Source organism: Dermacentor silvarum, chromosome 7, assembly GCF_013339745.2.
Source record: "Dermacentor silvarum isolate Dsil-2018 chromosome 7, BIME_Dsil_1.4, whole genome shotgun sequence".
In the NCBI taxonomy this organism is placed as follows: domain Eukaryota; kingdom Metazoa; phylum Arthropoda; class Arachnida; order Ixodida; family Ixodidae; genus Dermacentor; species Dermacentor silvarum.
In genome coordinates, this window is record NC_051160.1 from 26,957,882 (window position 1) to 26,972,262 (window position 14,381).

At 46.6% G+C, this 14,381-nt stretch overlaps 2 protein-coding genes across 2 annotated transcripts; one reads left to right on the forward strand and one right to left on the reverse strand.

Annotated features, from left to right (window-relative positions):
* Window positions 1–1,672: 1,672 nt before the first annotated feature.
* Window positions 1,673–5,695, forward strand: LOC119457811 (GTP cyclohydrolase 1 feedback regulatory protein). Its single transcript, XM_037719544.2, has 3 exons — window positions 1,673–1,841; window positions 1,913–2,007; window positions 4,005–5,695. The coding sequence occupies exons 1-3, from the start codon at window positions 1,806–1,808 to the stop codon at window positions 4,126–4,128; spliced, it is 255 nt and encodes an 84-aa protein (XP_037575472.1). The 5' UTR covers window positions 1,673–1,805; the 3' UTR covers window positions 4,129–5,695.
* A 2,216-nt stretch (window positions 5,696–7,911) lies between these two features.
* Window positions 7,912–11,782, reverse strand: LOC119457810 (dnaJ homolog subfamily C member 17). The gene is made up of 6 exons (XM_037719543.2): window positions 11,465–11,782; window positions 11,108–11,177; window positions 11,003–11,061; window positions 9,422–9,718; window positions 8,910–9,050; window positions 7,912–8,392 (listed from the first exon to the last, which is right to left on the reverse strand). Exons 1-6 carry the CDS (start codon window positions 11,531–11,533, stop codon window positions 8,192–8,194), a joined length of 837 nt encoding a protein of 278 aa, XP_037575471.1. The 5' UTR covers window positions 11,534–11,782; the 3' UTR covers window positions 7,912–8,191.
* Between the last annotated feature and the right edge of the window lie 2,599 nt (window positions 11,783–14,381).

Here is a 14,381-nt window from a genome sequence, read left to right on the forward strand (position 1 = left end):
CCTCTGCAAACTTCTCGGACAGCTCTCAGCGGTTGAAATTTGTTATATATCTCTGACATGATTTTGGTGAAAGCCGCCCTGTGAAGGAACTACGTGTCTGCATGACATTGGGTTATTCTGTAAGTGTCCGCCTAGTGGACATGCCCACTTCGTCTGCTGCTGAAGTTCTGATTTGGTGGGCTGGGGTACACGTCAGAAGGAGACAGGGCGCTCCCAGCCAATCAGCACTTCAGCAGCAAACGAAATGGACATGTCCACTAGGTGGACACCTGCACAATACCCGCCTAGAGCATGATGCCAGATTTCGAATTCTAGGTGCGAGAACACTGGATTGCGCATTGTCGTGACGTATCTTGCGTGCACATATGATACGACTCTAATACGACCGAACACGTCTCACGCCTTGCAGTCGCCGCTGTGCGGAAATGTGGCTGGGATTGGCCGAGAAATGAATAGATTATCCCAAGTTATAACCAGAAATAATTTACAGACCCGACGTATAGAGCAAATGAGCTGAAATGCGGAATGACACGCTATGATAAGAAAAGGGACAGTAAAAATCAGTAATCAATCATTAATTGAAGAGAACTATGAGAAAGGGAGTGAAAACAAATGATGATGTCGATCCCTTGTATAACCGAACAAACCGGGCGGTAATATGATACACGAAATTTAAAGAAAACATGTAATCGAAGATCTGAAAGAAACCGACAAACAGATGCAAATGTCTGACATTGTTCTGGTAGTTGTTTTCTTCTCAACTGGTTGCTCGTGCCCACTATGGGGAATTGGTCGACTCGGACAGATAAGGCTAATGGCTGGTACCGAGCGCGCCTGTCTTTATTTATTTATTTATTTATTTATTTATTTATTTATTTATTTATTTATTTTCACAGCTGCTCGATTCGAAGTTTCCCCAGCTGCCTGTTGCTTGAACATGCCGTAAAATCTTGCACTGTATACCGCAAAACCAAGGACCGAAGCACGATTACTGTGGAGTTCGAGCTAGCCGGTTGTACATCTTCACAAGCCGTGCTGTGCGCGTGAACCGCTGCCAGGTCCCTGGAAGATAAATATGTATGCGTCAGTCGACCGAGACCGCTTGCGGACACGCACGGAACAATGCCGTTGTTGTGTAGATGTGGGTCACCGTACGCGCTGATTGTGTGGACGAGTTCTCGCGTATTGTATTCGATACTGACGTGTAGCTGCGGTAATTTCAGCACGGAGCCTTTCGATCACCCCGATGACTGAATTTAAATTCGTGTTTCCCGCGTAGCATAGACTACGATGCCGCTACAGTTTGTACGAGAGAACTCTCCGCTGTATTGGTACTGTTTTCCTTTATTTGATTTTCACGGAAACGTTAAAAGGCGCACACTGAGATTTACGCTCTCGCATGCAGCTCAACATGTAGTTTTCTAGTTCAAATTGCGGCAGTATTCGTAGAAGCAATGCATCCAAAACATTCAACTCAAAATTTATTAGTAAAAAAGGACTCTTACAGACTGTCGCGTCACCTATGTTCAACAAATGAAACTATAAAATGAAGTTTAATTTGTTAGAAATTGTAAAATTTAAATTGTTAACTGCACATACGTTGGAGTAGATTGGCCCCTCGACCGTACGAGTTTCTACGCTTGGGAAGAGTTTCAAAGTTTACAGCGCGAATTGGCAACTTCGTGGAGTGCACGTGGGTCACGCTAGTCGCTGTAGTCGCGCGACGCGTACAACCAACGATTTGCGCGCAGCTGTTGTAGGACGCACGCACGGACTTCGTGGTGTGCAGCAGCTTGGCGACCGCGATGCCGTACATGCTGATCTCAACCCAGATCCGACTGGTAAGTGGCGCTCGATGCGGAGTTCGCGCCCGCGGCTGTAACGCCGCTGTCGTGTTCTTTACGTGCCGCAGGAGAACGGGCCCACCATCGTAGGGGACCGCAACAGCGATCCCACTCTCATGGAGCATCTCGGCGCGCGCAAGATCACTCAGCCAGGAAACGACTTGTGAGTGCGTCGTTTCGTTGGTCATGTTGCTCAGTATTCGTACGTGAAACAAACGGAAACGCTGGCAGCTCAGTCGCTGTTTGTGAACCCAAGCAGCAGTGGGAATCAGCGGTCGGACGCCGCCAGCTCATCTTTCGTCGAAGAAGAGCGCGTATTGCGAAGTTGTCGCTTAATTTACGGAGACAGCCGGCCTCTGCCGACATGTTCTTACGTAAATTCTCGATGAATATTAAAATTTATCGCGAGCTGATGGCGTGTTGCGGGCATTTCAAAACGGCCGGGAGGGCGTGCCCCACATGATCTCACTCGGGATTGACTCAAGTTTTCGGCTAACGACAGCTGTACTAACAGGAAGCATTTCATCACGCCTAAATGTCTTCCGTTCGATTTTGTTCTTAACTACGACAACCGTTCGATTTTGTTCTTAACTACGAAACGCGCTGTCTTTTGGGTATTAATTGAGGCACAGTGACAGTGATTGAGCTGTTGCAGTGATTGACGGGTCCATTCGCGAAAGGAGATATATAAAAAGAGAGAGAGAAAAAAAAAATTCCCGGTGGTCGGTGAATCACACCAAGGTCACAACTGGAGACGACGGTCATTTGAGACGGAGTTGCAAATTGCAGCCTCTTTGCGACGGCTTCGCGGTCTGTTGCAGCGATACGTGAATTGGCTGCGATAGGGCGCGCTTAGCCGACGGCGCGCTCGTTAACTCCGTGCCATGACTCCGTGCAATATAATCGACCTTGTGTGAACGTCCGATAAGAACTTATGGAATGTAATTGACAGCAGCAATCAAAGGAAATTGCATTAATAGACGCTTGTGGTCTGATGGCGTGAATGAACACCGATGCTTGTGTGTGTGAACTAGAGATAATTATACCAGCTTTTTTTTTTTCTTTTCCTTTGACAATTTATATATTTTAATCGCCTCTGGCAATAACGTAACACGGACTACTCGAACAGGGGGACATTACTTGCACGATAAATCAAAATGCATAAGTGCAATAGAGTTTCAGTTATTAGTATCCTTTATTTAATCACTTTACATTTTAATATGGCAATTAGGTATCGGAGCTGAAGAGAGAGTACTTATCTCAAAACAATAGTAATATAAAAATTTGTTAAAGTTGTGCCTTGAGAGCTCACTATAACTTCAATTCAGTCATATTTTACCTGAAGTAACTATAATTAAAAGCGAGTTTGTGTACTTGTGTTAATTAACAATAATTTTTTGTGATTTCTCATGCAATTAATGTCTGCCTCTCTGGGTATATGCCACTGGCAATTTCAAAAAAAAAAAAGGGGGGGGGGGGGAGGCAAGTAGTATACTGAAGGCTGTATAACCATTGATGCGAGCGAGCAAGCTTACAAATATTCAAATTATAAAATCCAAGGTCACAAATGTAACTGACATTGGTGCTTGCACATGAACACTTTCCACTGCACTACCAGGCTGGACATTATTTAGAGTACCCAGGTCCCTGGGCCCCCTAAGGTTTGGGGCAACTGATAAAGCTGATAAAGGTACCACTGGACAGGGTCGCATTCACTCGGCCGGAGTGCGCTCACGGGATCCGCATGCTTCTTCCCGTCTCGTGTGCTTGTGCACAAAGCATAAGAGGCGAGAGCGTTCTGTTGGCCGCACAACTGATTATCGCACGGTTGCTTATTGCTAATGAACCAACAAAGTAAAAACTCGCCTTTGCAATCGCAAACACAATTCCACACTGGATAGCTAGCCAGACCATTCCAGCCCATGTTGACAAACTTGACCCTCATTAAGATGGACAGGCGACCACAAAACGGAAGGACACAAATACTGCACCACATTTTCCATCTGGCCTGCGAGCGTAGAAAGCCGAACTCGGCGAGGGCAGCAAGTCATGGCACATGCGTCCTGTGATACACTGTCTAAGAAAATTCCTGCTCCTGTCCGTCGTGTGAATGCACCTTAAGCAGTACTAATTGCGGATGAATCATGTTTGCCATTTCAGCCCCGAGTACCGGACCGAAGACCCACCCCGCACTGTGCTGAACAAGCTAGAGCTGATGGGCTACCGCGTGGTGGCAATGTCCGGCATTGGCCAGACTTGCATCTGGACCTTACACAAGCCATGACGTTGTACGCCAAGTCCTACCGTGTTTTGCATTTACCGCTCTGGTGCCACTACTAGCATCGATTGCTTGTCTCACGTTTCTATTTTTATAGTTGCTTTGTCTCAAACTGCTGGTTAAAACAGCCCGTTCACTTGACCAGGGGTTCACTTAGCCAGGCATTGTTATCCTTGGTCTATTGCCATCGTGGATATGACCCCTTTTGCGAGATTTCATAACTCAGCCCTGTGGTGCTACTCTCCGCTGTGTAGTTGAATTCCCTTGTAATCTCTGATTGGCTCACATAGTAGAATTTGACCATGTCCAGAACAGCACCCGGACACGTCTGCATCTACGGGCAACAGCGTTCCTGGCAGAGTGCCAGGCATGCTGTCTTGGCACAGTCCTCTGTTATACGTAGTGCCATGGCCAAGGGCATTTTTTTTTATACTTAATTTTTTTCTCTCGCAGAACCAACATATTATACATTTTGGCACAGTGCTAGGAATGCTGTCACCCATTGACGTCGTGACCAGTGCCGAGTCACGAATAATCTCCCACAAGTGACCTCATCCACAGAAGTTTATATAACTTGACTATTGCTCCCAGAGAGCTGGTCTCCTTTACAGCATTCCAAAGAAGAAAGCACCAAAAAGAAGTAACAGTTAGCCCTGAGTGAACGGCGTAACGCCGAAAATCAACAGTTCTGATAAAGGGCAACTGGTACGTAGAAGTCAAATAATTGATGCGCCTTCTTCTTTAGGTCTTGCTTATCTGCTTGCCTCACACTTTTCTAGGTTACAATGAGCTGCCTTCTCAGTTTACCAGTGCAGCTTACAACAACTCCTGCTCAGGATGAATGCATTTTGATAGACGTATTGACACAGCCATCGCACCTCACGCTAGCGCAAGAGCCACGTGAGGCTGGGCATAACCACTGCTGCCCTCTTCAGTAGATTGCCAGGGAACAGTGTTATGGGCAGAAGAACACGTGAAAGATAGGTTGAGCATCTACAACTTCCTGTCATCGTCAAATGGCTGTACGAGGTGTGGCCTAAAGCCCCTCCATACATGTTTCCGCCTAAATACTAGTTCCGCCTAATAACCTACTCCCCTCCTCCCTGCTTCTCTCTCTCTCGTTCATTCCCTTAGCTTCCGGTGTCAAACGAAATTACATAGTCCAAGCTTCCAGTTCCGAGCAGAAGCGATATCACTGCCGCCTGATATTGCAGCACAGAGGTGCAAGCGCGCAACACGCGAAAAATCGGGGACGTCAGGAAATCTAGGAAGCGGATCTACCGGGAATGGAAATCTCGGAATTGGAAATTACGGAAGCAGAACTGAAGTGTGATCGACGAATCGGAGCACAGCAGTGCACATAGAAGGTTGGAGCTATTTAGCAAAAGCAGTGGTAGTGCGGGGATGGAGGGGCTTTAGTGCGGCGGACTATTTAAGGAACAAAGCCCTTGTCCTTTGGTGTATCCTGCCAAAGCAGCAAGGCATTGTTCAAAGTATAAAGAACTTACTGTGATTGTTGGCTCAACTGGATTTTGTATTGTCGTTGCTTGATATAAAGCTATTTTTTTTGTTACTAGATGTGTGGAATAAGTTACTGCTCAATACAGACGTATTTCCCATTTTGCACCACATGTGAAATTAGGTAGGAAACACTTATTGATGGGACAAAAAGATGGCACACAGAAGCACTTGTATATTTGATGTCTGCCTGTCGTTATTTTGAAAATTGCCCAAGTATGGCGCAAATTAGCACTCTGGTATTGCTAAATTGGTTCACTACTGTAGTTTCAGAATCATGTCACAAGCTCTCATTTCTTTTCCATAGCATAGGGTTTGAACAGTTGTACCTTCAATGTTAACATCTTTGCCTTCCAAGACTATTCAGGCCAATTTTTCTTAAAAACTAGTCTATGTGACAGTCAGCACACAATAACCTAAGCTGTGGCGACAGCACATTGCAGGTTGTTTAGAGCAAGAAACGGCACCGTGGCAAAAAAAAGAAAAAAAAGTGCTGCTCGGAGAGCAACGTTTTCCTTCTCAAGCCAACATACTGCAGTTCTGTTTCATGGTGCGAGTCAAAGCAGAACAGCTGCTGACATTGTTGACTAAACAACATTGTGCGACTAAATATTAAAAAAATGTTTGGTATGTGGTAAATTACTGCTCCAGGCATGATTGCCAATGGAAAGGAAACTGCTGGATAAGGAACTCAAAATGATTAGTGTGTTGAAATCTTGGTAAAATCGAACTTTCGTATTCCACTCACATCCACGTGCAACTGCCACAGCAAGGACACTCTAGCTTCCCCGACTTCTTAATTCATTCCAGTGGCTATGATGTTGGTACCTGAACAGAGAGACGTTTCGTCCTAACGGCTTTTGAACACACCTTTTTATTCGGATGCCATGAAACCCAGCCTGCTCTCCTATTCTCCATCGCTAGGTGGGCGAATGTGGAAGCAAAACTGAGCACCATGCACCAAAACTGAGTCTTCTAAACACTGGCCGGGATAATGTTCCGCTGCTGAAGAGGTAGCCTGATTTGACTCGCAACCATTGTGACTGCGTCCCAGTAGGGATGAAATGCAAACATGCGTTCATATGCCTGGATATAGTTGCCCGCTAAAAACCAGAAGCAAACAAAATTAATCTTAAGCCCTCGACTATAGTGCTCTCCATGGTCGTCGTGCAGTTAGGGGTGCAAAATGCCAGAAAAGAGACTTTCACCCGGGGTGGTATTCTGTAAGAGTCTACCTAGTGGACTGTCCATTTCGCCATTTCTGCGACCGTTGATTCGCTGCAGCTTGACGTGCAGGAAGGTGCCAGCCAGTCTCCTTCCTGCGCGTCAAGCTGCAGCGAATCAACGGTCGCCGAAATGGACAGTTCACTAGGTAGATTCTTACAGAATACCGCCCCTGCACACCTGGCAGCATAATGGTTGGAGTTATGGGGTGGGTGTCTTGCACCATGCTTGATCAGTAGCATTTGGCTCCCACTTTAGCTTGATTTAAGTTCATGTCTAACTTTTGGGGTGATCATAGTGCCCATTTTTTATGGCTCTAACTTTTGAGCCAGGCTCCCAATGTCATTCTGCAGTTGGTCCACCTAATTGTCAGTATGCACCATGCAAGCACTAGACGTTGCTATTTTATGGCAATAGGCCAAGCAAAATTATGGGTTGTACATGTTGCCACCGGAGTTGCCAGATATCACCACGTTTCGCCATACTAGCTAATTTTTGGTGGTTATGAAAATCTCTGGTTGTTAGCTATTTGTTGGCCAACGTTTGAAACCAACCTCAGATCTTGTAGTGGACACTTCTGCAAAAGACTTTATTTTATTTGCCACAACCTCCAAACAGTCCTTCATGCTTCATATCCCTCATCCTTTAATTGTATCCACAGATTTTAACTTGCAGCCAGGTTACTCGCGATGATGAACGGGGCTCTTTGGACCTTTCTTTGAACCTCTTTGACTTTTGCCCATAATTATTTATACTGGTACCATAAGCTTGGCTACCTTTGAACTTCGCAGTTACATTTTCTGTTCTTAGACCTAGCAACCCTGGTACTAATAAACACTAGTGCACTTGTACAGTCGAACCTGGATATATCGAATCTCAAGGGAATCACAAAAAAAGTTCGATATATAGATAATTCAATATATAAAATAGAAATTTTATACAGAAATTTTTAAGGGGATATTACAGCTGCTCTATATACACAATAATTCGTTATATGTGGGTTCGATATATCGGGTTCAGCTGTATAACCATGTAGACATTCTGAAATAGGCCACAGGTGTATTTATTTCAAAGAAAACTTATCGCCACGATGACAGTCCATCAGTAGGCCTAAAAGGTCACCAGGGCACATTCACGTCACAGAAGATCGAGATCGTTGGTGCAATATGCATGAGCACAGTCTCCATAGTACACTTAACTGAGCATCTGGCACCACACACCCATTTCAAGGGGCTGCTTGCAGGAAGTTCATGCAAGGCACCAGGCCCTCTGGAGCATGTGTTGTGCTGAAGCACAGTCCAACAGATGCGCACAAGTGCAACTGCATTTATGATGGCTGCGAAGCGGCAGCAGCCTGCTGCAGCTTTTTTAGCACCAGGTCTTCGTAGTCATCGTCATCGTGCGGTGTTAGCGTCGGCTGCGGCGCTGGTGCAGGCGGTGTACTCTCGCCGCCTCTTGCATCGCCCAACATGCGAACAGTCAGTGGGCCTTCGTCTGGGCTCCCTTGTTCGAGCTGGGATGCCAGGCGCTGCAGTCCGCAAAGAACCGGAAGACAGTCTCAGTGCAACAGTTTCACCATCACCACTGGTTAATTAAAAGTACTCTTCAAACTGTTGGACTGAGTGCCATGCAAACAATGCATGTCACAAAGTTTCGAACAGGCCTGTTCAACCAGCAAGCATTGGGCCCCCTAAAGCTTTCCGGTGCTCTCTGGCTTGGAGCGAGTGGCAAAGCATGACCTCCAAGACCATTGGTGCAGTTCTTAACTCTGCCGACAATCTATGACACCATGTGCAGGCACAACATACACATTGTGAGGATGACGTAAATATTCCTGCACTAGGGTGTAAGTTAAGAAAAATTTTTTAAAAAATGATTCGACCCCTCACAAACACAACACTAGTATATCTTGGTGCAACACAGCGATTCTGAAAGCAAGAAATTGCTCTCGTGCATTGTGCAGTTATGGCTCTTCAATGAGGAAGGCAGCAAACAGTAGTGCATCAACGCCAAACATAAAGGTAAAGGCGTAGGAAGTGGCTCACGGCTGCGGTTGGTCGCTCGAACTCGACAAGAGCCGATCCATTGCGAAACACCAGGCAGCAGATGGCTCCATACTGAGAAAGCCGCTGCCGCAGGCTTGTCTCGGTGTAGCCCCTAAGCCCGGGCTGCTGCTTCCAACGGACCTGCAGTAGTTGTGAGCACAGTTAGTTCCAGACAACTGGTATAACCGTCGCAAGCGCCAGGTGCTGGTCTCAAATGACTCAGCGCTAGTTAGTGTGTAGAAGTTGTCCATAAGGTCTATGCACAGCTACTGAACTACAGACATCCTGACTTCTAAAGGACCAATTAAGACTGCAAATTGGACTAGTTGGATTGGATTCGTGGTTACAAGCAAAACACAGCACTAAGATGGGGTGAAGAAGCAAGTGCACATAAGTGCGCGGTCTTGTGCGAGTCCGTTGTCTTAATGTCGAGTTTTGTTTCTAACCATGATTCTAAAGGTCCTTTAATCAGGCCTTATCAAATACAGTTTGAAAAGGGGTGTACAACTTACCTTCACCCTTGTCAAATCTGCCTGCTGTTGCTCCCGCGGCTGCGTCTGTTGTGCCTGTTGCTTGGCCATTTGGCGTTGCAGCAGCTCCCGTTCTTCAGCCAGCTGCCGAGAGCCCTCGCGACGTAGTCTCTCCACTTCTTTCTTGAGTCGTTGCTGAGCCGTTGCCGCCGCCGCTGCTTCCTGCCCCGGCCCTTCGCGGGCCTCCAGTTCTTCCTTGAGCTTGCGCCGCTTGGCGTCCAGCCCCTGGTGCCGAATCTTGGCCGCTTCGCGAGCCTTGAGCACAGCATCGTACGCACTCTGCAAGCAAGTTGACTGTATGGGATACCATGGCCCTGCTCTTTAGCCTTGATTTGAAATAAGTAATAAGTGAAAAAACAAAGCCAGCAGCCTCAGCGTAATATATGCCACACCTTGCAACAGGTGCAGCAATATATATGGCGAGAGTAGGCTTTCAGTGGCTTAGGTTTCCACTGTTGTTTCGCGGAGAAATGCATTGGCGTTTCAGTTAATTTTGTGCTTCAATGCATAAAGCGACATTTTTTAAAGAATTTAACTGGAACGCCAATGCATTTCTCCGCAAAGTTCGGGAATTAATATCTCGATACTGGTGTCATCCTGAGAATTAATTCCAAGTGTACCCGCCTTGCGAACTCCACGGTTACAATTTGTAAATTGCGATATGGGCCATCAGATAATTAGTTAAAAACTTAACTAGTGAATTTTTGTTAATTAGTCGAGTATGCATGTCAATTTTTTGTGCAAGTAATGTCCGCCTCTTCGAGTAGACCAGCTCATTAACTAGAATTGGGCTATCTGCCACAGGCACGCTTTAAGAATTTTTGAAAGTGTTTGCTGAAACACCCTGTATATGGCAAGAGTAGGCTTTCAGTGGCTCTGGGGCGCGATCTTGTACGCGTTCCAAAATGGAACGGAGGCGTTCCGTTCCACTGAGCCGCACACGATTGGTCAATTTCAATCGCGACATTCAAATTGACCAATCGCGTGCGGCTCGATGGAACGGAACGCCTCCGTTCCATTTTGGAACGCGTACAAGATCGCGCCCTAGGTTTCCAATGCTGTGCTTGTTGCACACATATGTAGCTGTTGAACGGAGATCCTAGCATGTGTCGTTCTTCATAGCGTGTAAAAGTAATATTACAAATACAGTTGCTTTCTAATGGTACAGGCTGCCTTACCCTACAGGGCTTCCGGCATTCCAGTTGCACCAGAGCTCTACAACTGCTTTACAGCATGCAATGAAAGAGGCTTTGTGTGGTTCAGTTCAATGCACATTATGTACCAGATACTGCTGGCCCGATAACTGAGCTAAAAGCTGTATAAACAGCTTGGCGGAGACCCAGGTAACCGCCACAAGGCAGGTGCAGCAAGACAAATCAAATGTGACGCCGTCTGCATCTTCATAATGACGACTAAACGGTGCATAAACAGTCTTTGGCAGATGTACGTGCACCCTAACCCTGGCAGGGCGTGGACCCTGGGAGAATTATGAACTGTTATGTCTGCGTAAAGATGGTATAATGCTGAAATGTGGATAAAGTTCGCAAAGGTGCCTGTACTTACCCGCGCCGCCGGATCGGTGAGCACCTCCAAGGCACGGGACAACTGTTGAAAGAGTTCGGCTAAAGTGGCGCTGTCGATGCTGCTGCATTTTACATTCCGCCTTACCTGCTCGGGGGTTGTCGGGATTCTTGTCCGGGTGGCATGTCAGCGCCTTCTTTCGGTACGCACTCTTGATCTGCGAGACGCAAAGCACGAACTGTAACGCTTATGTGCTAAAAATCAGGAAAAAAAGAACTGTTTGGTGTAAAGAGGCACATGCAAAGCGGCACCAAAGACACACTATTTGATGAGACGATGCTCGCTGTGAACTGTGTGACGGGAATATCAGAGAAACCAAGAGGTGCAAGTGTATGAGCAACCGGTGTTTATGCACAACCTTGATCGAATCTTCTCATGGACAGTCAGTATTGCTAAAATAAAAAAAAGGGTGCAGAAAGACTAGTAGAGCCAAGTCTAACTTACCTCTTTCTCGTCAGCGCCGACTGCGATCTGCAGGAGTTCGTAGAGGTTTGTTTGCATTAGAGAATCCATGGTCGCGGTTCAGCGTCAGCTACACTTCCGCTGAAAGCTCAACGGCTACTCGCACCACCCGATGACGCTGTCCACGAGTTCTGCGAACTGCTGCGATGGCTAACTCTTTAAGTGGTAAAATCTATTTCGTAATCGGGCGCACAGAAACTGGATAAAAGGTCTCATCCACGCAACGCAAGCTAAACGCAAGGTTAGCAAGGCGCCGCAGATGCTCCATAGGCAGGTGACTTCGACTTGAATTGGCCGAAAAACTTACTTGAGCTCTGGACTTGGCTTGCTTTGACTTTCGTGTGACTTGCGGCAACATTTGGCACGAGAGGGCGAGAGCGCTCTCGCATTTCGCTTCTACTACAGTGTTAAGTATTGTTAAGAACCCCAGGTGGTCAAAATTATTCCGGAACCCTCCACTACGGCGTGCATCATTAATCAGAACTGGTGTCAGCAGCTATCGCCAATCTAAAAACGTTGGTCGCGTGAAAGTTGCTATGCCATGGCGTGATGATGTCAATCCGTTTGGTTCCAATGTTGCATCAAATATAATACTTATCTCACAAAGCGGACAAATGCGGACCTGTCTTTCTGGGCGCATAAACATACAAGCACGCTGGAACGACTACAGCTTCCAAACGTGGTTATATCCGTTATTGCTACATGTAGCGCGCGCATAAATCCTTGCGATATCTCAGCTCGCTACCCGATGCTACATTTCACGTGTTTCACCATTGGTTTGACTAGGCGAAATCGGCGTGCTTACTGCCAGTGTTGCATAGAACTGAAAACTTAAACCTTTTTCTAAATAGCTGACAGCTGCAGTCAGTACATCTGGTATCATTTAGTGAGGAAGCACCCGCGGGAGCACCTTTAAAACAAAAAGTAAACAGTGGTGGCAGCACGTCGTGCTGCCCTCCAAACATCGTGCCATGGTACTAACTGTGGCAGTAGAGTTCGCGTCAAAGCGAGAGGCAACACGAAGACCAATTCGCTCGCTGCTGCTGCCGCTCTTCCTCACGCCAGCGTTTTAACATTTGACAACGAGTTTTCGCTCTCATCGACTCAAATGTGTTTATGCTTGCCTGTGTGCGTGTGACACCATGCTTGCGAATTTAGTAAGCAAATGTTTTCGAGTTTATACAAAACTACTATCCTTAATAACTTCGTGTATAGGTCTACTAATTTGCTATCACAATCGATGCTTCGCCTTTCAGGCAAAACAGCAACATTTTTAACAGCGGAGCTGTTATCGATCGATCGACCGCCAGTCCGTGTGTCGCGAACCTCGCTGAGCTATGACGTCACCTGCGTTGCCTAGCAACCACCTCGCGGAGCGGCGTATGCTTCGCCTCCTGCCATGCACATGTTGCCTTCGCATGGGACGTTAAGGAGAGGGAAGGAGAGCACGCGCGCGGCGCGCGCTATGCTTGGGAGAGAGAAAGAGAAAATGAGAGCGAGGAGAGAGAGAAATAAATTGTAGCAGCACCAACGAGGCAACGCGCAGAGCTACTACCGACGCCGTCCGCGTTTCTCCGCCTTCGCGCCGAACGTGCGCGGTGTCCGTGACTGCAGCAGGCGGCTCGGTAGGTTTCGACCAGCCACGCCCCGGCAAGTGTAGAGGCGCAGCTTGGCCGTGACGTCACCGGCGAGATAAAGCTCGGAGCCGCCGCGACGGTGCCACAACTCTCGACTCTGCGGCGAGTACATGTAGCCTTGACATGGGACGACCAAAGAAGATCCGGACACCCGAAGAAGCCGCTCATCTTGAAGCGCGTCGCGCGGCCAAGCGAGAATCTGCGCGTCGGAGGCGAGCCGATTCGGAATACCGCGCCGCAGCACTTAGCAAAACTTAGCCAAGCTTAGTAAAACCTGGAAGAAGCTAGGTCGATCACCAGCTCTGCAGTTTACTTTAGCCTTGCACCACTAGTGCAAGCTGTCCACATTTTTTTTTTGTTTTTTGTAGATGTGCGAGATTATTTGAAATATCAAATACAAATAGTCCTTGCTATGGAACACACTTATTGGAGTAGTCACAGAGAAAGACAGATGCAAGTGGCAACAGTTCCAAACACATGTAGCTAAATACTGCTTGATAATTACCACTCATCCAATAAGGATGCCTTGCCTTTAGGCAGCTCACTTAGTGTTAAGGCAATGATTATTTGGACAATTTCAACCTGTTTGCATAGCTTTAAAACGACATGCGGTTCCACAGAATCACACGTCGCTCCTTCAACAAACATGGCATTCTGCATTCATCTGGCGACATGCACTTCTTGTGTTTCATTACCGTCATTGGGATGGTGTGCTCTGAAATATGATAATCTTTCAGTTGCCTCTCATCTACAAGCTCTTCAGTTGGCCGGACATCCAGTTCTCAATGTTATTACATGTATCAAGTAGTGAAAATAAGCCTTTTTCTTTTTTAACCAAAGAAGCTACACACAACTTTTATATTCCACTTTGCTTGTAAATGAGGAAACATTGTGTCCGATTGTTATTTAGTAGTACTTTTTCTAGAAGATTCTTTCAATTCGATTTTTAAAAATTGCTATTTGAACACCTCTACATTTTTATACTTCCTGAAGTATGAATAGAACAATGCCTGGTAACTCCTGTGTGCCTTACATTTGGATGAGCTGTAAATACAGGGAAAGAATACCTGAAGCCATAGTTCCAAAGAACATTTACAGGTAGAAACTAAGACCAATGCATACAAGATAGCAAACCAACCACTCAAAGATTAACAGAATGACAGCTAGCCACCTACACATGACGGCCTAATCAGTATCCTACTCTTCGCAAGTACAGGTCCTGAAAGCACTGCGACAGTGCACTGGAGGCTTGGCTAATTCCC